We start from the raw sequence: 22,014 nt of genomic DNA on the forward strand, positions 1-22,014 counted from the left end.
CTGCTATTCCGCCATATGTTTTTGTTGCATTTTATTAGTTTTTAATTTCCCTGGGATGACTGTGCAGACCCTGGGGCGCGGAGGCAGCGAGGCTGCTGTGGGTACCCCACGGCACAAGCGTGGGTTCATCTGCCCAACCACCACTTTTCCGTGCTCGAGTGGGCGCCGGTGGTGGCAATCCTAGGGCTGGCACATTTTTGATCCCGGGGACCAGAAGAGGAAGATGTGAATTTGACATACTTAATTACGCTGAGACTTTTAAATAATGCCGTCAGAAGGGGTCTGTGTCCTGAGTGGCTGCGTGCAGGCGAACGCCCTCGTTGGGCAGAGCAGCGCTTTGTGGAGCTGCGGGCTGAACCAACCGGGCAACATCCATTTGCTCGGTAAAATGCTGTGGGGTATGTTTTGCAGTGGTTAGGGTGTGGACTGCTTCCAGGTAGAAATAATTTTTCCTTTCTTAATTACAATTCCGTTTCCTGAATCCCAAAAAGCAGGGAGTTGATTTAATGGGCAAGAGGAAACAAGGATAGCTACATTTATTGCTCACTTGTGTTTTACTGTGCTGTGCGAAAGATCAGTAAGCTTTGAACTTGTGGGCAGCCAGTTTTCCTGGCCTGACCCGTGCAAAAGAGGAGCTTGTGGGGGTGCTGACACCCCCATGTCTGGGTGCGCACAACACACCCTGATTCGAGGCAGATCACGGTTTTGTTCTCTTGGAAAAAGGAAGGTTGAGAGTGGGAATATAAACTAGAGATAAGGTAAAATGCTTATAAGCAGAGGAGGTTGAAAATATCTGCATTTTTTTTTTAATATCCTTCTCATGATTAAAAAACGCCATTCATAAAAAGTCACCTGGCAAGCAAGCAATAAGAAATATATATATAAATACTCAGCTGGACACAGTATGCTCCCATGATGTCCGCATCTTCAAGCTCGTCCTTCATGGGCTAAAGCTAAACACGCAAGTCATGACAATTCTGGCTGCGACGAGACCTGAGCTCCATGGCTGCCATCGGGCAGAGCCGAGCTGCGGCTGCCAAGGGGGCAGAGGATGAGGAGCGGGGCTTTTTGGCTTGGTGTTTGAGTGTCTGCTCCCTGAGGGTCTGCTCCCTGTCCCACCGGCTACTTATTCTATTTAGTGACTCTTAAATACGCTCAGGGTGCCCCTTATCAACAGTGAGTGCTGCGAGTGTCAGCCTAGCATACAAAAATAAGGGAGACCCCCACCCCAAGCAGGCATGCCTTCAGAGAAAGGAGAATTTTAGTGACAGGTGAAGGACAGACTGAGGGCACCCGTTGGCACAGGGGGGCTTCAGTGCTGCAGCTCCTGGTCCCAGAGGAGCTGCCTCCCACCAGCCGGGAGCAGGGAGTCACAGCTCCTGCCCCACAGGCTGGGTCCCCATCCACGGCTTCCCCGCTTCACGTGCCGGACAAGCCTTCCAGCAACAAAGAAAAGAAGGTGGGCATGCAGAAGGTCAGTGGCCAAGCCATAACCCCTAGTGCAGGATGAGAGCAAACCTTTTGTGCCTCCAGGTCAGGCTGTCGAGTGGGGGGGCAGAAACCCCTTCCTGAAGGGAAATCAGGGCATACGAGCAGGGCACACAATCTCCATATAGGAGATGTCAAGTGTGAAATAGATACCTGGGAAATCATGGGGAAGGTGAATGTCTGGCTACCAATATTCACTGTCATTCACCTGAAAAAAAAAACCATCCAAAAACCCAATACGGAAAAAAGCCTGTACACTTTTTAAAGTATAAATGTTTAAAAGGCTTTGATAAATATTTGTGGAGCCAGTGGTTTTCTTCAATTTACTAAATCACTGCAAATATAATACTCTTAGTCAACAGAAAGTAGTGTAATAGAGCAGGGTTGCAGGCAGGTGGATGGAGAACTATACTGATAAACAAGGTTTCCCTGAAAACAAAAAAAGTAAAATAGTTATAATTTCATTTCAGATGCTGACAGGGCAATGCATTATAGATCAGTTCCAGGTTTTTGAAGAAATAAATTTTCACTGAATGGCCTTTTTTTCTTTTGTGAAACACATGTTTCGCTTCTTGGAATTCATCTTGAAATGAAGAGGAAACATTTCAAAGAGGAATAATGTAAAAAATTATTTCATTTCTGTTGAGCTTTTAGGAGAACCTTTTTTGAATTTTCAATCTCTTTGAAGTTAACATTGAGCCAGATTTCCCTTGCGTCCCATTTTATACCATTGTCATGCCCAACAGCAGATTAGCTTGTTGTGTTCAGCTGGATTCGGTGCCACCTTCTCCAGGAAAAAGTGGTGTAGGAACCATTCCTGCTGGTGTCGTATTGCTCTAAACGCTCCTTTAAAAATCATGGGTATGGGCTAGCGCCACAGCCTATATCAGCCACCATACACTTGTAATGATGCAGGCCTGTTGCCTTCAGCGCCAGCTGAAAAACAGGTGAAAAGTCTGAGGACTTAAATTGGGCTTGGTTTTCATTTCTGTTGTGTTGGAGCAGTTCTGCTGGTCTGACATAGGCTGGTGATATCAGGCTGTCCATCGTAACGGCAATGAACAACCCCAGGCTTGAGTCAAAGCCGTCTGCTAAAGCATGCTTTACCCATCAGGATGAACGTTTAACAGTGCACCTGAAGCACCAGTGAACTTTAAATTTGCCTCACAACATTATATGCCTTTGCTGGCTCTATAGAGGACTCCGCAGGACGTGTGCAGGGCAGAGTGGGCAATTGCCCACGAGACAGGCTCATCTTGCCTCCCAGGCTGCTGCCAAGGGCTGTGTTTGCAGGATGGACCTCCCATGGCTCCCGACGGTGCGTCTGCCAGCCTGGGTCCTGCCGAGGTGGGGTGCAGCCCAGCTGCAGGCACGTGCTGCCACGCAGGACTGAGCTCGCATCACCATCCCTTGCCCTGGTCCTCACCGGCCGTGCGAGGTGGCCCCTGGGCTGAGCGCTCACTGGCAAATTTGGGTAGGTGGCTCCGGATCTCTCCTTTGCTGATGCTTTGGGGAAAAGCACCCTGCAAGCTTTCTAGAAATGTGCTGGAAGTGTTTCAGGAACTAGTTTCCCTCTGAGAAATACTGGTGTTTCTTTAAAATGGAGAGAGAGGAGAATACAGTGCTTTGGTTTTTAAATTTGGAAGATTTGGTCTATTTGGTTTTAACCCAAATGACCTGAAACTTTCCTGTTGACAGCTCTTGTTTTGAGCCAGATCAAAAATAGGCTATTTGGACACCTTCCCCTTGACTTTTGCTCTCTCACCGGCCCAGAACAGGAGCATGCTGATAATAAATAAAAAAACCCCAATACATTAAACTCAGCAGCTCAGAGGGATCCATTTGTCAGAGCTGAACTGAGTGAACGGTTTCCTGGCACTCCAGTCAAGCTCCATCAAAACCTTCATCTCAAGCTATGTACCACATAACGGTACTCAGATCAATCAGCACTGAGAAAATATTTGCAGGCAGATAAGGCTGGAAGGGAAGGAGTGGGAGTTATATTAAACCTGTTTTTCAATCATTATTTCCTGGGGATCACATCCTTGTCTAGGTGATGTGGTTCCTTCAGGAGGCAAGGAGATGTGAGCTCTGCCCTGGCTCGCCTTGTCTGTAGCACATCCCTGCGGGGAGGCTGCAGATGCTCTCCATCCAAGGAGGGGTCCCAGGCACCAGCTGCCCCACGCTGAGCCTACAGCCAGCATCCCAATGGCTGGGCTCCATCCCCCGGACCTGCACAGCTCCATGGTGACTCCTGCCCATCTCCTGCGCTTTTCACGACTGCTTCACTCCTGACTGGTAGAAGATAACGCGGTACTATGCAGGGAGAAAAAGTAGTATGTGCCCCGCAAGCTGTCGTTCAGTTTTTCCTGCAAGGGGGGAGTAACGAGCTGCTCAGGATGGGAGCGCTGAGGACGGGGCCAGAAGGCGGGTGGTGGGCATGCAGAAGGTCAGTGGCCAAGCCATAACCCCTAGTGCAGGATGAGAGCAAACCTTTTGTGCCTCCAGGTCAGGCTGTCGAGTCGGGGGGCAGAAACCCCTTCCTGAAGGGAAATCAGGGCATACGAGCAGGGCACACACTTTATGACTTTGCAGCCGTTGTGGCCCAGGGTCCTGTGCCCAATTGTGAGTATTTTTCTTTTTTTTTTTTTTCTTCAAAATGGGGGACAAGGCAAAGAGACACAAATAAATGAAAAGCCTCCATGTATTTCCAATTAATTGTGCAGTGGGCAGGGGCCAAAAAACCTGCTTTCCTTATTCCTGCAGGCCAAAGCCCTCAAGCATGTGATTTGATTATCATCATTGCCGTAAGGCAGTGCTTGGCGCCTGCTGTGAGAAAGGACATTTCTGGGGGGCTCAGGGGGTCACTGGTTCCTGCGGCAGACATGGTGACCCCTGGTTCTGTCCAGTCCCTGCCCCTCCAGGCTGCTCCTCTCAGAGGTGTGTTGAGGGATCCTTGTAGGAGCGACCCGACACGCCACAGGCAGCGAGGGGGAGGCTGTGCTGTACCTTTCTGATGGCTCCGGCATTTCATAACCTGCCCTGTTCATTTAAATAAGCCATGTGTCTGAGTTAAAGCCAAAACAGCTCGAAGCCCAGCCTCCAGATGCTGTACCGGGAGGGATGTGGGAAGATCTGGTGGCACTTGAGAGCACTGGTGGTACGCTTTTGTCCAGGGTAATCTATCAGACCCTGGCGTCATGCTCGAGGAGGGATCTGGAAGTGATAGGAAGAGTTAATGGGACCCAGACTCTGGAAAACAGCCTGGCAAACAGGGGATGTAATCAGCTCAGATCACTCAGCTGAGCAAGGGGGGGACCGAGGAGTGCGCTGGCAGCTCTATGTAGGTCACCTTTGTAGGCCAAGTCTTTGAGCCCTGGCCAGCTGTGAGGCCGGCAGGGATGCAGACAGCCAGTGGCCGAAACCCACAGCGCTGTGGCCGGCAGCGCTGGGTCTGGTCCATCCTCAGAGGGCAGGGAAGGCTGAGAGCCACGTGTAGCCACCCAGCCAGTTATGCCATCATAGAAGGCTATCAGATCGGTCAGGCATGATTTCCCCTTGGTGAATCCACGTTGACCACTCCCAATAATCTTCTTCTCCTCCACATGCTTAGAACTCCAGAATGAGTTGTTCCATCACCTTTCCAGGGCTGGAGGTGAAGCTGACTGGCCTGTAGTTTAGTCATATTAATTAATCTGCACTGCTATTAATACCTTTATAGCATAAACTGTGCCCATTGAAGGGATGATGCTGCTATGTCACCAAAAGTCCTCCTCCTGACTGAAACAAATCTGTGTAGATTCAGCGTAGAAAAATGTTGAAAACTTCTATATGAAAGCTGGATTTAATTTTGCCTTAAAGTGAATAGCCTTGGAACTTCCAATGCAGTCAGGTAATAAAGCCGTTAAAACATCCCGTACTGACACCAAGTATACAGCCTGTAAATCACTTATCCTCTACAGCTGCAAGGGCTTCTCTGCCTCCCCCACAGCTGTCTTATCAGCACATGCATTCAGAAAAACCCAAGGACGGAGCTCCTGTCACATTTTTCTTACTGCTACAAAACAAAATGCAGCAAATCTACACCCAAACCAAACAATGGCATCTTTTGATGGGTGTTTGCATTCTGACCTTATCTCTGGCTGCCTTATGCTTGAACAAGCTCGTACGTTGAAATATTAACTGTCACTTAGCAAGGCCACATCCAACCAACGTTACTTGTCAGGGGAGATGACAATATAGAGCCACCAATGCAAGCGGTGTTTCAAGCTGCCAGTTTCCTGCTTGAAGGGGAAAGGAGTGATGTGGTTGGGGGTGCTGGTGGGAGCTGAGTTTGGGGGTGACTCTGGTTTGGAAGGCAGAAATACCCCTTGGTTCAAGCTGAATATCCTGCTCCATGAGCCCCACCTCCTCCTCAGCCAGCTGAGCAGCATCCATGCTCTCTTTTTTTAATTTGAACTAGCCTCTTTTGATGACTAAGGCAACAGGAAGATTATAGTTTAAGAATATAATTTTCATTTGATGTGACAGGTTAAAGCTCTGTGCATTTAAAGAAGGCTTAGATTATTTTAGTTCAATTACAACACTGATTTAGGCCCTGACTCACTCTTTGAGGCCTGACTTCATGTAGACATATGTTGACTCAAATTTACTGCTAATGAAATATGGGCATATGTTTACATTACTCTGCTTAAATGTTTTGCTGGTGTAGGGGTGGACATACACAGCAAGTGCAGTCTTGAATCAGAGGTATAGAGAAGTAGATTTTGCTTGTTGTTTTTCTTTTCCAGCACAGAGGCTAGGTATTTCAGAGTTTCATTTTCTTCCCCTTCTGCCCGTGTAATCCCCAAGTGCAATGCGTGCTTTTCAGTGTGCAGTCCTGCCGGAGTCCCCATGCCCTCAAGTCCCCCTGGCTTTAACAAGAGCTGGGCAGGCTAAGACCTGCGGAGAAGCAAACTGCTAAAACTCACACAGCAAGCTGGGAGCAGTGACCTGTCACTGGCACCGCTCGAGGGAGCGCAAACAGGTTTAATATGAAATGGCAATGCATTCCCATTTCAGAACGGTCCTTGGCTAGGACTGGCCCGAGGGCAGCTGGTGAGCAATGCGATGTGCAGGAGACGTGCGGGCAGAGGCGCGAGCCCCAGCCCTCCCTCAGTTTCCCGTTTTTGCACTGATCCTGCCCATGTCCGGGTGGAGGGCAGGAAATTTGCTTGCAGTTTTTCTGTGTCCAGTATCTCTTGGATCTTTGTCACCTTATGTGACAAAGAAAGTGTTAGCAGTTTCCCAGAACTAAAGGAAAAGCTTTTTTAGGAATTAAAAAAGAGTACAAAGGAGGTAGTTGTGCATGCAAGTACAAGCATTCTAGGTGCCTTAGCTAATGCTTCCTCTTTAGAGGAAATTAAAGCTACCTGGGTTTGTTTTTCTGTCTCAAAAAAAAAAAAAAAAAAAAAAAAGGCAGACCCCCATGCTTTTTGGAGCAGTCCTCTCTGCAGCAATTTGGAAGTGGATCTGAACCTCTCTTCTTACTTGTATTTCTCCTGCAAAGTAGAACAAGCAAACAGCATTTTGTATGTCTCCTTCACAACATCTATCCATCTCTAGCCTTGGAGCAGAGGGGGAGGAGAAAGGGAGCTGCCAGCAGCTCATAGTGACTGATTCGTCTCTTGTTTTTTATGCTGCGCTAGAACAACCTGTTTCAAAAATGACAATGACAAATCAAAGCAAATACATCTTGCTAGAAATTCAAACTCCCCAAATTGTTAGTGGGTATGTTGCTATTAAATGGGCTGTTTTATCTGTAACATTTATTTAGAAGCATTCTTTTCTGCTTGAGCTTGCAGCCCTTAGGAGAGAAATGTATTTCCCCAAAGCCATTTGCTTCCATAATTGTTGTCACGTGAAACTTTCTGTCATTGATTGCTATCACTGGGGAACAGTTCGCTTATATACAAAAGTAAAAATGCTGCACTTCTCCACGTGCACCAAGAAGTATGGAAAGTGGCCCTGCAAAGGGACCGGGCGCCTCTCCCAGGCTCGGACCAGCCCTAAAGCAAAGGCTTGGCTCTGCCCCGGGCTGAGCGCTGTCCTGAACATTAAAGTGTCGGGGGTCATGCAAACATGAGGATCCGAGGAGGGGGGCGATGGAGCTATGGGGCAGAGAGCGGAGACTGAGGATTGGGGAACAGGTGTTACCACCCCACCGATGCAGCTGCCCGGGGGCTCGTGCAAGGTGGTATTTGCTCCCCTTTGCCCTTTTCACCAGGTTGTCATTCCTCATCAGGGAAAAATCCCATGACTCCGAGGGTGCCTCAATGCAGCCTTTTTAGCAGAGGGAGGTTTCTCTCCCACTGTGCAAATCAAGGCAGTATCGCTCTTAATTGGGAGCGCGGAGCTGAACTTTCCCAGTGCTGGGGAGGGCTGGCTCTGCTCTGACATGATTTCCAGCTCCGTGAGCACCGCTCCCGCGCCTGGGAGGCCATCGCCTCCCCCCTCCCATCCAAAATATCCAAAATAAAAACATTTGCAGGCAGTTCCTAACTTTCCCTTCCCTGCCGATGGAGCTGCAGCGGTACAGTTGGTCTGTTACCTACGGGAGAGAGAGAGGGAGGCAGGGAGAGGGAGGGAAAGAGGGAGGGAGGAGGGAGAGAGGGAAGAGGCAGGCAGGGAGCTCAGGTTACCGGTGCCGCATCGCAGCTTTCCCTCGCTTCTCGCTCCGGAGACACGGAGGATCACGCACCGCCTGGCTCGGGATGGCCGGGCTGCGGGGGGATCGGGGGAGACTTCACCAACTGTAGCCGGCGCCTCCCGGTAGGAAGGGCATCCCGCCTGCCCGCTGCAGCTCCCGTGCAACATGGCCAGAGCCGCCGGAGGATGCATTGCAGGCGTCTGAGGTGAGGAGGTGCCCGTTTCTTTCCATAACTCCAGCTGCGGGTATGGCTGTGGGCAGGGGAGTCCGTTCGCTTACGGTCGAGCCCTTGGACCCGCATCACTGAGTTCCCGAAACTCACCAACCGCTGCGGCTGGGTTAGGAGAGGGAGATGAGAGGAGGTGGCGGGTGTGACCCCACTTTGAATATTGGGATCAAAGTCCAGACCTCCTAATTCGGGGAAGTCACTCACGCGAGCCGAGGGGCATGCTGCCCCATGGCAGTGTGAGGTTCGACTGAGGGCTCTGGACTGCCACGCTCATCCTCTGGTAAAATGGGTGATGGGGTGCATCGTGCAAATTGGCGTGAGGGGTAGACTGATTTGATGGTAAGAAGGTAGTAATAAGTAATCTTGTTTGCCAGAGGATTTAGCATGTGTTTTAACATGGGGAAACATTTTGGCAGCCTGTGAACCTGTCCCCAGATAAAGACCAGGATCAGTTAGGACAAACACAGGGCAACGTTTTCATCGCCGTCCTGCGTGTTTGCTGAGACCTTGGATAAAATGCTTAAAAAGAAGACGACCCACAGGGTACAGGTAAGTAATTAAAAACGCAGCCGTTGGGCCTGATCTTGCACACACTAATGCGTACGATCAGCACCTTTAAAGCCAAGTAGTTATTTACAAGGGATTTGCCACCTTTAGGGCCCCGTGTTAGGATTTCTGTTCCTCTGCTTTCTGCCTTAGCCCTGCTAATCAAAAGAGGAGCTGGACACTGTCCCTCCCGGTTAGCATTTGGCACAGGGCTGGGGTGGTGAGGAGAGCCTGAGTGGTTGCCCTTAGGCTGTCTCTGCCCTGGCTGGAAACTATATGATGCCCAGGAACACTATCCTCCAAAAATACCAGATTGCTTCTTTAACAGATGTGTAAATGCAAAGATTTAGTTCAACTGTTGTATTGATAAAGGAAGAATGGAATGGAATGGAATGGAATGGAATGGAATGGAATAGGAGTTGGATGGGATGGGATATTTCAGTTGGAAGGGACCTACAGATAAAGCTCCAAATGCTAAAAATTGACTGTGCCAAGAGGCAGCATGAAGTGAAAGGGCAGACAACAGTGTGAACACCGGACTCACCTACTCCATGCAAGTGCTGCCCCAGCTTAAAATAGGGAAAAGCCCCATCTGAAAGGTATCATCCTGACAAGTTCTCATCCTACAGTGATATTAGCATCGCTGAGCAGCACTCTGTGAAAGATTTAAGAGTGACATTGGAATGTCTTTATTGGTAATTTTTCCCATTTTGAACATTTTTTGTACAATCTGCATATCTATCTCTTCTCTGCCAGTGGTCTTACTTTTTACCTCATGTATCTTGAGATTGCTTCTGAGGGAAAAAAGCAAGACCCTCATCCTGTGTGAAATACCATTTTCATGTTTATTTTTCTTTTTCATTAAGATGAAAAATCCAACATGTAAATGAAGGAGCAATAAATAATTTATTTTGGGGGACACGGACACATACATATCATTTTTGAAGCACGGTGCTTCTATAGCTCAGAGAACCAAGCTTTTGGAGTCATAGCATTGACAGTGAGAGCTTAAAGAAGCATTTTTCTTGTTGCTTTATTTGTTTATGAAGATAAGAGGGTGGCTGTGAGTTGGATTTTGTTCCTATCCAGCACAATGAACCACATGGGTTCATGCTGGTTAAGGCTGCTCTGATTCATTGTGGACAATTTCTTACCTTTGGTGAGATCTGGGGTTGGGAATACAGCAAGTAAAATAGTAATTGTAGTAAAATAGCTGATTCATGAGGCAATTCTTAAAAGTTAAATATGCTCATTAGCATCAGCGATAAATGGAAGCTGGGGGCATTGTAGGAAGAGAGGGAGCATTAGAAGAAGTGAGTCTATTAGCAATGAAGAGAAACCCAGAAAGGGACGTTTGGTACACAGGGGTTGAAGGGAAGACAGACACAGAAAGAGATGATTTTCAGGCTGAATGTTTGGCAAAAATGACTACCAAGATGAGAAAAGATCCTTCTGGGAGAACAAGGAGGGAGTGCCTCAGAGGCCCTGCCGTTTTCTCTGCCTGCCAGAGAGGATGCCTCTTTGCTGGTTGCCTGCCAGCTGTGTTTGGATCACCTGTGGAAGCTGATTAAGTCAAAACCCTCTGAATATGCTCCTAAAAAGGACAAAAAGCACCTGCACTGGGAGGTGGACTCTAATGGCTTTCCTCTACAGTTTCCCTGTGTCAATAGTCTGAACTGTGCAACAGGGTGCCTTACAGCCCATACTGCAACCTCCACTGCAACATCTTTCTCTTTCCTGAAGAAAGGATCTGGCCTGACTAAATATCCAAGCTGACATTTTGGTGGGCTTTTTAGGGCCAAGATAATTTTGCAGGCAGCTTGGGAAAGGAAAATGATATTTTAAAATAGAAGTAAGCTTTCTTGACTTGGCTAAAGTCCCTGAAAATACATTTCTTTCTAACTCTTCAGATGCAGCACTTCTTTCCTGTGACATTACAGGAGCAGCTCCACCTCCTGCCAAACTTTTTGCTGCTTTTGAGAGCAAAACTGCATTTTGGTCTGAGGATGCTGTTTGGCTTTTCCAAATGAATGTCATGAGGAAGTGGTCGTGGTTGGGTAGATGAGATCAAGGTGCATCAAGAGCTAGCGACTCTTGATGATTTTTTTAATAAAGAGGAAGATGCAGTCTCTGATTCAGAAGATCCCTGTGCCACAGATGCCTTCCCTCTGTGAGAACATCCTTGCCATGATCTTTATTCTCCTTTAGGCATCCATTGCCCCATTGCCTGGGTACTCTCAGGCAGAACGCAGAGGCCACATGGACCACTGGACTGGGCCATTGCAACAATTTTAGTTATGGAAATCTCCTCACCCAAGGTGACACTTCATTATCTGAACTAGAAAGACTCTGTTTTTGAGTGGATGAGACCTGCAAATGTTTGCTCTTTCCCTTGTAATAATAAAGACACACCTTTTTAATGAGTGAATATCACATACCAAACTCCTCCTATAGCTGTGAGCTGCTTCTGAGAGAGCTGCCATGTTGAGGTTATGTTTATAGGCATGGGCTGGTGCCGTAGTTAACCACCAGTACATTACCCTCTGTAGCACAGAAAACATGACTTGGAGGAGGAAAGGGTGGAAATTTTTCTTTGAAGAGATAAGGTTAGGGAGTTACAGCGGGTCAGGGGACTCTTCTGAAACTGCCAGAGCACAATAAGAGGAGGTCTGGGGTAGGGAGGTGAAACTTTCAGGGACTCTTACTCAGTTTCTGAATTTTAGCCAATTTATGTTTTAAAGTCTCTTTTTTTTTTGGTCATGTTTTTTCTTTGATTACTAGGAAAAAACCTTCTTTGCTTATTATAACTACAGCAGTGTTTAGGCTGTGTTGGTCACGCTGCTTAAAACAATACAGTTGTATGCATATATCTTTATGCATCTGTATTACGTATATATGCATGGGATTTCCTCGGGATAAATATTAATCTAGAATTTAACATATTGCTCTAATATGTTTTTTTTTTCCCTTGGTACTATTTAATTCAAAAGTTGGCTTGCTTATACTCTTCATCATTTTTTTCCTTTTCTTATTAAAATCCAAATTAATAAATAAAAACAGCACAATGTTCTACAAAGAAGATTCGATCTGCTGTTAAAGTTCCAGGGTCAATCAGCTAAATGGGTATTAGCAACATACTGACAGAACAGAAGACGGGCAACACAGTAGGATTTGCAAATTAGTAACAATAATGCTCCTCTTCTATTTGTTGTCTAATTGATGGCTTACAGCATTTGGTCCGGAGATGGGGACTCCTGCTGCGGGTCTGCGGCCATGGGCGGATGGCTTACCTGCTGCCCAGAGTCAGCTCCCCGGCCATAAAACATCGTGGCCTTTCTGAAGAGCCTGAGCCTTATTTTAAGCAACAATATCACTCTTGGTCAGAGCCCCTTTCCCCACGCACACCCTGTCATGGCAGGCTGGGGACAGTGCAGAGGTGCCCAGAGAGGAATTGGGAAAGCTAAGCCTTCCAACAGCATTGAAAAAACCCAACAAACTCACCACCACCACCACCAAAAACAGGGGGGGAAAAAAAAAAAAAAAGGAGAGGATTTGGCTGTAAATAAAGTGCCTAGCAACTCGGTGCTTAAATGACAGGAACTGGCATGTGTGAAGCAGAGGAACAATATTTTGCTTTGACTCACTGATGGACTGACAAGGAGAGACAATCCCGATAGCAGAGGCCAGCAAGAGGTAGCAGAGGGAAGGTTTTCCGTGGTTCCTTGTCCTTTACCCTTTTTCGGTTTTCCATCCTTCTTGCCTTTCAGTCTTGACATTTGGTTTGGCTGAGGACATTGTTAATATACATTGCCATAAAATCCTCCCTCTAAAAAGTGACATTTTAAAGTGCCAGAAAGGGGACACTTAGCCTCATCACCTGGGTGGCTGTTCACATGCAGTTCCTTCGGTTGGAAATGGCACCACTACCACGGGCTCGAGAGGCTCCGCGGGACGATGCCACCAGGCAGACAGGGCAGGAGGAGCCAGCTGGTGCTCCCAGGGAACGAGGCAGGGTACTCGGTCCCTGTGCGACCCTTTATTGCAAGTGAGGTTCACCACCGCTGTTTTTGGCAGCCCTGTGTGGGACCTGAGTGGGCATTGCTGTTTCTGACAGGAAGGTCTGGTAGGCGCTGGGCAGCATCCTGCTCTGGGAGCGAGGGGATGGCTGAAACCTGCTGGGCCAGGGGTGCCCGCTCATCCCTCCCTGACTTCTGAGCTTGGGCTAAGGGGGAAACCTGGCCACCCTCAGGATGAACAATTTTGTCTCTCTGTAAAAACGGTGGCCCGGCCAGTGAGCCCACTGCCTTGCCAGAGACATTGTCTTGGAGAGCTCCAAGCTGGCCCCTGCCTGCATTCAGGAAAAAAATGTTTCCTCCTGTACTTGACATTTTCCTATTATCTGTGTGTGTTTAATCCCTCTTTGTGTCCTGCTGAGCTTCTGAGAAAGCAATTTAGAGACTTTATTCCGAGGAAAATCAAAAGTTAGCAGGTATTATTAGTACTTATACCAGGGCACATGTTACTTTTGATTATTAGGAAAGGAAAATGGGAATTTTCCTGAGTCTGTGCAGTGTTTGAGGTCGTAACTCCTGTGTGCACACCTAAAGCATGTGTCTGCTTTTGGGTCTGCCTTGTTGCAGCTGCTTGCATCTCTGTTTACAGAGCGGCAACTCTTGCAGATGGTCAAAAGCATTTCAGTCGCTGCGATTCGGGTCGTTACCTGGCAGATGTGTGCGATATCAATGCAAAGGCAACACCCATCACCCACTGAACTCAGTGGCATGATTGTAGCTTTGCCCCAGAAAAATTAAGAAAACTTTAATTCTTTAAATTGATATTTTGAATCTGTTTCTCAGGGGGACTCTAGACCTACTTACCTCTTTCAGCCTTGGGCCAGATTGCTTTTCTTGATCTATATGGCATATAGTCTTGATCTCTTGGTGCCGTTTAGATAATTATACTCATTAACAGACCTAAAGGAGGTGTCAGACTAATTTTGATAGAATAACTAGGCTTCATCACAGGAGTTACCACGGCCCTGCCGCTGTGCAACATGAAGGAATGATGCAAGGGTCAGTGGTGTGAGCAGGAAGACCCTATAGCCAATCTGCTTGCCATGGCAGAACGCAGGAGGAAGTTCGTGCCACTGGCGGAAACAGGTACTTACAAAGTAGAGGGCTGCAATTTCGCTGTTTGGGATCACAGACTTTAACCACCTTCTTCTTTTCTTCATGTTTTCATTTCAGGTGTGTGCGAGGGTGTGTCAGTCAGTCCCACTCATTATGATTGCCTCTCTTAAGAAAAAAAGGAGGGTAATTGTCATAGGCGATTCCCTTCTGAGGGGAAGAGAGGGCCCAATATGCTGACGAGACCCATCCCACAGGGAAATCTGCTGCATCCCTGTGGCCCGGGTTAGAGACGTTACCAGGAAACTCCTTTGTCTGGTATGGCCCTCTGATTATTACCTGCTATTGATTATGCAGGTTGGCAGTGATGAGGTTGCGAAGAGGTCCAAAAGCAATCAAAAGTGACTTCAGGGCACTGGGGTGATTAGTTGAAGGATCAGGAGCACAGGCAGTGTTTTCCTTAATCCCATCAGTGGCAGGGAAGAATACTGAAAGGAACAGGAAAACTCTCCTGATTAACATGTAGCTCAGAGACTGGTGCCATCAGTGGAATTTTGGTTTTTTTGATCACTGGGAAGTTTACAAGCCACTGGGCCTGCTGATGACAGATGGAGTTCAGCTATCTCAAAGGGGGAAAAGGATTCTCGCTCTTGAGTTGGCGGGGCTCATTGAGAGGGCTTTAAACTAGGTTTGAAGGGGGAAGAGGATATAACCAGGCTCACTAGAGAGGAGCGTAGGGGTGGCATGCCAATGTTGGGGGTGAAATCAATAGGCCAGCTCAAGGGCATCTACACCACTGCATGCAGCATGGGCAACAAACAGGAGGATCTGGAAGCCACTGTGCAGCAAGATAGCTATGACTTAGTCACCATCACAGAAACATGGTGGGATGACTGTCATGACTGGAGTGCTGCAGTGGATGGCTACAAGCTCTTCAGAAGGGATAGGCAAGGAAGGAGAGGCGGTGGGGTGGCTCTGTATGTTAGGGAATGTTTTGATTGTATAGAGCTCAACGATGGTGATGATAAGGTCAAGTGCTTATGGGTAAGGATGAAGGGGAAGGCCAACAAGGCAGATATCCTGCTGGAGTCTGTTATAGACCATCCAACCAGAATGAAGAGGTAGATGAAGAAAGTGGCTGGCAGAAGTCTCACAATTGCTAGCCCTTGTTCTCATGGGGGACTTCAACTTACTGGACGTCTGCTGGAAATACAACACAGCAGAGAGGAAACAGTCTAGGAGGTTCCTGGAGTGTGTGGAAGCTAACTTCCTGACACAGCTGGTAAGTGAGCCTACCAGTGGAGGTGCCTTGCTGGACCTGCTGTTTACAAACAGAGATGGACTGGTGGGACATGTGGTGATCAGAGGCCCTCTTGGGCTTAGTGACCATGAAATGATAAGAGTTCTTGATTCATAACAAAGTAAGGAGGGGGGTCAGCAAAACCACTACCATGGACTTCCAGAGGACAGACTTTGGCCTGGTCAGGACACTGGTTGAGAGAGTCCATTGGGAGACAGTCCTGAAGGGCAAAGGGGTCCAGGAAGGCTGGGCATTCTTCAAGAAGGCAGTCTTAAAGGTGCAGGAGCAGGCTGTCCCCATGTGCCGTGAGATGAACTGGCAGGTGAGATGAACTGGCAGGTAAAATGACTGGCCTGGCTGAACAGGCAGCTTTTGCTGGGACTCAGGAAAAAAAGTTTACCACTTCTGGAAGAAGGGGCAGGCAACTCAAAAAGAGTACAGGGTTCTCGTTAGGTCGTGCAGAGAGAAAATTAGAAAGGCAAAAACCCAGCTAGAACTCAATCTGACCTCTGTTGTAAGAGATAATAAAAATGTTTTTTACAAATACATTAACAACAAAAAGAGAGCTAAGGAGAATCTCCATCCTTTATTGCATGTGGGGGGGAACATTGCCACCAAGGATGAAGAAAAGGCTGAGGTACTTAATGCCACCTTTGCCTCAGTCTTTAATAGTCAGACCAGTTGTCTCCAGGGCATTCAGCCCCCTGAGCTGGAAGACAGGGACAGAGAGCAAACTCCCTATAATCTAGGAGGAAGCAGTTAATGACCTGCTATGCCACCTGGACACTCACAAGTCTATGGGGCTGGACAGGATCCACCTGAGAGTGCTGAGGGAGCTGGTGGAGGAGCTTGCCAAGCCACTCTCCATCATTTATCAGCAGTCCTGGTTAACAGGGGAGGTCCCAGACAACTGGAGGCTTGCCAATGTGACGCCCGTCAGAAGGGCTGGAAGGAGGATCTGGGGAACTACAGGTCTGTCAGCCAGACCTTGGTACTGGGCAAGATTATGGAGCGGTTCATCTTGTGTGCGCTCACCAGGCAGGTGCAGGACAACCAGGGGATCAGGCCCAGCCAGCATGGGTTCATGAAAGGCAGGTCCTGCTTGACCAACTTGATCTCCTTCTATGACAAGGTGATCTGCTTAGTGGATGAGGGAAAGGCTGTGGATGTTGTCCACCTGGACTTTAGTACTAAGCCTTTGACACCGTTTCCCACAGCATTCTTCTGGAGAAATTGGCTGCTCATGGCTTGGACAGGTATACACTTCGCTGGATAAAAAATTGGCTGGATGGCCAGGCCCAAAGTGTTGTGGTGAATGGAGTTACATCCAATTCGCGGCTGGTCACAAGCGGTGTTCCCCAGGGCTCAGTGCTGGGGCCAGTTCCCTTTAATACCTTTATCAATGATCTGGACAAGGGGATCAAGTGCACCCTCAGTCAGTTTGTATACGACACTAAGTTGTGCGGGAGTGTTGGTCTGCTTGAGGGTAGGAAGGCTCTACAGAGGGATCTGGACAAGCTAGATCGATGGGCTGAGGCCAACTGTATGAGGTTCAACAAGGCTCAGTACTGGGTCCTGCACTTGGGTCACAACAAGCCCATGCAACGGTACAGGCTTGGGGAAGAGTGGCTGGAAAGCTGCCTGGTGGAAAAGGACCTGGGGGTGCTGGTCGACAGCTGGCTGAATATGAGCCAGCAGTGTGCCCAGGTGGCCGAGAAGGCCAACAGCATCCTGGCTTGTATGAGACACAGTGTGGCCAGCAGGAGTAGGGAAGTGATGGTCCCCCTGTACTCGGCACTGGTGAGGCCGCACCTCAAGTCCTGTGTTTACTTTTGGGCCCCTCACTACAAGAAGGACATTGGAGTGTGTCCAGAGAAGGGCCACAAAGCTGGTGAAGGGTCTGGAGAACAAGTCTTATGAGGGGCATCTGAGGCAACTGGGAGTGTTTAGCCTGGAGAAAAGGTGGCTGAGGGGAGACCTTATTGCTCTCTACAACTACCTGAAAGGAGGTTGTAGCCAGGTGGGTGTTGGTCTCTTCTCCCAAGTAACAAGGAATAAGACAAGAGGAAATGGCCTCAAGTCGCATCAGAGGAGGTTTAGATTGGACAGTAGGAAAAAATTCTTCACGAAAAGAGTGGTCAGGCATTGGAACAGGCTGCCCAGAGACGTGGTGGAGTCACCATCCCTGGAGGTGTTCAAAAAACATGTACACGTGGCACTTTGGGACATGGTCTAGTAGGCATGGTGGTGTTGGGTTGACGGTTGGACTTGATGATCTTAGAGGTCTTTTCCAACCTTAATGATTCTATTCTAAGGGCACCATGCTGCAGACTCCTGTAGTCCACGTCACTTGGGTCCTGAGGCTTTCATGCAAACCTTGTTTGGATCTATGCAGAGCTATAAAAGACCATGCCAGGCAGCTTAAACAAACCACACTAAGACATGAAGCAGGTAATTTTTTGGCAATGCCATACATAAAATATTTTGCATTTGGGGGAATAGAAGATGGAAAAAGCTTTGAGATAATTACAAACTACAGTTTCTGATGCAGATCAGAGAGAAAACTCAAGTATAACTCAATGCGAAAGGATTTTCTATAAAACTGAAAGATTTGTTTTGATGCAAAAATACTGGATGCTGTTCAAAATGACCTCTAGAAAAGAGATTGGTTGCTAGTAAGTCTCTGATACTTTCTGGATCACTTCCTGTAGACTTATTTTTCACTTCATATTAACGTCTCCAGGACTGTTCCATGGAGATACGTGGTTGCAGGCTGGAAATCTTGAATCACAGACTGTATTGATTGTCAGGTGCAGGCAAAGGAGAAAAGATACAGTGACAGATAATTTAGAAACCACAGGCTTTGTCACACCTAACCTGTGCTCATATCTCTGTTGTAGAGCAAGATACTTTACATTGGACATTGACAGTTTTGCTAAATGCAGTCACAGCAATATTGTCCTGTTTAAACATGACAGAAGCCATTGATCTCCAGTCATCCTTCATACACAGCCATTCTCCCAGGCACTGGGGAGACAGAGCGTTTGCTTCACCCAGGAAGCTAAACCTGCTGTTTGCAGATGGGATGAGGGATGGGACAGAGGCTCAATGTCCCAGGGGTAATGAGCCAATATCAGGGTGATTTAATTCCCAGATCATAGAATCACAGAATGGTTTGGGTTGGAAAGGACCTCAAAGATCATCTAGTTCCAACCCCCCTGCCATGGGCAGGGACACCCTCCACCAGACCAGGTTGCCCAAAGCCTCATCCAACCTGTCCTTAAACACTTCCAGGGAGGGGGCATCCACAACCTCTCTGGGCAACCTGTTCCAGTGCCTCACCACCCTCACAGTAAAGAATTTCTTTCTAACATCTAATCTCAATCGACCCTCCTTCAGCTTAAGGCCATTACCCCTTGTCCTGTCACTCAATGCCCTTGTAACCAGTCCCTCTCCAGCTTTTCTGTAGGCCCCTTCAGGTACTGGAAGGCTGCTATAAGGTCTCCCTGGAGCCTTCTCTTCTCCAGGCTGAACAACCCCAACTCTCTCAGCCTGTCCTCATAGCAGAGGTGCTCCAGCCCTCTGATCATCTTTGTGGCCCTTCTCTGGATGAGATATGCCAACTTAAGTTGTCCAAGGAACTGACCTGCCTGTGTTAATATAAAGTGCTTTTTAACGTTCATAATTTTCCCTATTCACCTGATAACAAGAAGGAAAATGATGTTTTTTAAAAGAAAAATGTCCTCAGCAAGAGGAAGCTGGTCTTGTTCTTTCAGAAAATGCCAACCTTGTCACGTATTGCAAAGCTTGGGTGCTTGGGACACTGAGGCTGTACCTGCGCAAATGCTTCTTTTCCAACAGCCTCCCCCATTGCACCACGGGCTCCAGCTAGCCTTGGGAGTATCCGGGGCAACTCTTCTCTTCTTGAGCTCTGAAGGAGAAAAAGTTAAAGACAGGGCCACCAGATGAGACACCTGCGTACACTCCCACGTTTGCTGAGTTTCCCTGGAGAGGGGAGTTTGGGGAACTGCTGCTATACTGGGAAAACACCATTGCGAGAGTGAAACAGGGAAGCAATGGGATTGTGACAGAAAACAGGGCACAGTCCTGTATGGACAGGAAGGCTGAGACTTCTCCTCTGCACCCAGTCCAGGGGCTTGCATGGGTCTGCAGGGCTGGGGGTCGCGGTGAGGAGCTGCAGCTGGGGTGAGTCCCCAGAGCAGGGTGCAGCTCTGGGATGTTATCTGGATGGCTCCCTCTTACACGCAGCTGGGGACGTGGAGAGAGCTGAGACACCAAGCTGGGAACGCTCAAGGTGTTGGTGCGATCTAGGTCCTTGCAAGCCTCCCCCCCAATCCCCTCCACAAATACGTCTGGGGATAATTGCAAATGTTTCATTCGAGAGAAAAAGAACATCATTCCTACGAGTTCCGGATAAGCCCAAATTTGCTCTTGGTGATTAAACCAATGACAAAAGCAGGGGCTTGCTGTGAAATCATACATATACATACATGTGATTTGGAAAATTTATAAAATATGTTTTACAATTTACACAAATTTACAAATGTTTGTATTGCCTGGGTGTGTGCATGTGTGTGTGTGTGTATGCGTATTTATATATCTGCATAAAGTATGCTTCTTCATACATGGCCTGAAAAACGAAGACAGTCTGGCTCTGGATAGCCGGTATGGTAAATACATTCCAGAACATAAGTTGGGAGGCTGCCTTCCCAGTCATCCAGAACAGGGACCTTTTTGATTTTTTTTTTTTTTTTAAGATCTGTTACCAGTGATCAAACCCAGAAACAAGAACTAAATATGGTCAAGCCACATTAGTCTGATTCTGTTGAAATCAGGAAAAATGAGTATGTTATGTTATGGTTTCTTGCTCCTGAGTATTTCTGAAAAGGTTTTAATGGGTTTAACAGAAAATTGCTCTCAATTGCTTTCTTAGTTCAGTATTGGAAGGGCTTTTTTTGTACACGTTCTGGAAATCCTGCAACAGAGAAATGTCAGACTCTCAAACAGTGTCATGAGAGCCGGCAATAGGAGCAGACCTCTTCTGCAGCTCTGTTGTCAACCTCAGAACATCATCCTTTCCTGAAAACACTGTTTTCAGGAGATTCATGTGCTTCCTCCCAGGCCGCTGAAGAGCATGAAAACAGATGCAGAGCAGATTTTCATATACTCTTTTGTGTATATGTGTGTGTGTGTATATATATATATATGCATATGTATATTCTCACACAATTTTACATATGTATTTAATTAAAGCAATTTTTAAGTTAATCACAAGACTACTGTGAGCTATACATACAAGAAAAAACAGATCCAAGGAATACTCTATTTAAAGATAAAGCTAATTTAAATATAAGACGCAGAAGAAATGTGAACTTTTGAAATATTTTCAAATTTCATTAGTGAATCATTGCAAAAATACATTTCACTGTGGGAAGAATTTCAGTAAACTAGGACTCCAGTTCTACTTGTTTCATGCTTTTGAAAATACTGACTGAAGTTAATGGGACTATTCTTATGTGTAAGATGAGCTGCATTTGGTCCCAGGAACACCTGGCTGGACTTTAAAATGTACTTAAACCTGCAATGCAAAACCTTTTCACTGCTTGGAATGGGGAATTTGAGCAAAAGGAGGGCACTAAGGTGGTTTTGGGGAGTCTAAACAGAACATTCCTGGTTGGAAGGCAGAGATCAAATTTCCATGAAATCTACAGCTCTGGGGACTGTAAAGTTGGTTTGCTGTATTTTCAGATGGGAAGCCAAATCCAATTCTTTGTTAAGAAGGGAGGAAGTGAAAGGCAATGCACTTCCCTTGGTAAAAATTCTCTCATCCTACTGCTCTAAAACAGTAGCTGGCGGGCCCGTGGGTTAATAGAATGAGTAATGGAAACATTATACTCTTCTCACCGGGTTAATTTATGGAGGTGTGTAATTTTTTTTTGGCACTGTGACCTTTTTGGGCTTGCTTTGATAATTTTTTTATCTCTCAAACTTTATACTTGATTTGTAACCAGATATGCAGTGCATTAATCTGTTACAAGGATGAAAGAATGAAAATTATTGTTATTGTTTGGTTCTCTTTTACCTAGACAGGAGAGGGGGGTATGCACAATCCCCTTCTCACCTCAGCATGCCCTAGTGAGTAACCTAAACTCTGCAAAAGGTGAAACATCCAAGTAATCTAACCCACTGTTGTTTTTTTCCAAAGCAGCTGACCCAACGTCAAATATGTGACTCATGGCCCCTCCAGCAAAAAGATCGGGAGCAGTTTCTGGGTTGGTGCAAGAACCCCACAGGATGCAAAGAAGATGAAGATGGGAGGAACCTGTCTGGGTCTGCCAGTTGGCCAGCACTTGCTGACTCTGGGACACAGGCACTTTTCAAACAAATGGAGAAACATGGTATTTAAAAAAACCCTATTGCTGTTATTCTCTGTCATCTGGCATGGGCACATATCTGCTGCTTCTTCACTCTCTGGCTTGTGAGAGCCCTGGTGGGTCAAAGCCATGGTTAGTAAGGTGCTGAAAATGGGGAGGAGGTCTGAAGCATCAGCCAGGGTAACCCGGTATCAGTGGACACGCTTGTGTGGATTTCTGAGGATATGTTGGCATGGGGGGCA

At 47.2% G+C, this 22,014-nt stretch overlaps 1 protein-coding gene across 11 annotated transcripts in view; it reads left to right on the plus strand.

Moving 5' to 3' along the window:
* B3GALT5 (beta-1,3-galactosyltransferase 5) overlaps positions 1–22,014 on the plus strand; it is a 37,308-nt gene that overhangs the window by 9,855 nt on the left and 5,439 nt on the right. For 4 of the 11 annotated variants that reach the window (XM_054820288.1, XM_054820297.1, XM_054820375.1 and 1 more), the window contains one exon: positions 21,607–21,796. In XM_054820288.1, the coding sequence (XP_054676263.1) occupies positions 21,704–21,796 (93 nt within the window). In that variant the 5' untranslated portion in view covers positions 21,607–21,703. Of the gene's footprint in view, positions 1–8,164; positions 8,382–8,615; positions 8,686–8,821; positions 8,955–21,603; positions 21,797–22,014 lie in introns of those variants that run through there. The other 7 variants (XM_054820317.1, XM_054820355.1, XM_054820365.1 and 4 more) reach the window with 6 other exon arrangements.

The sequence above is a fragment of the Grus americana genome, chromosome 1, assembly GCF_028858705.1.
Source record: "Grus americana isolate bGruAme1 chromosome 1, bGruAme1.mat, whole genome shotgun sequence".
Lineage (NCBI taxonomy): Eukaryota > Metazoa > Chordata > Aves > Gruiformes > Gruidae > Grus > Grus americana.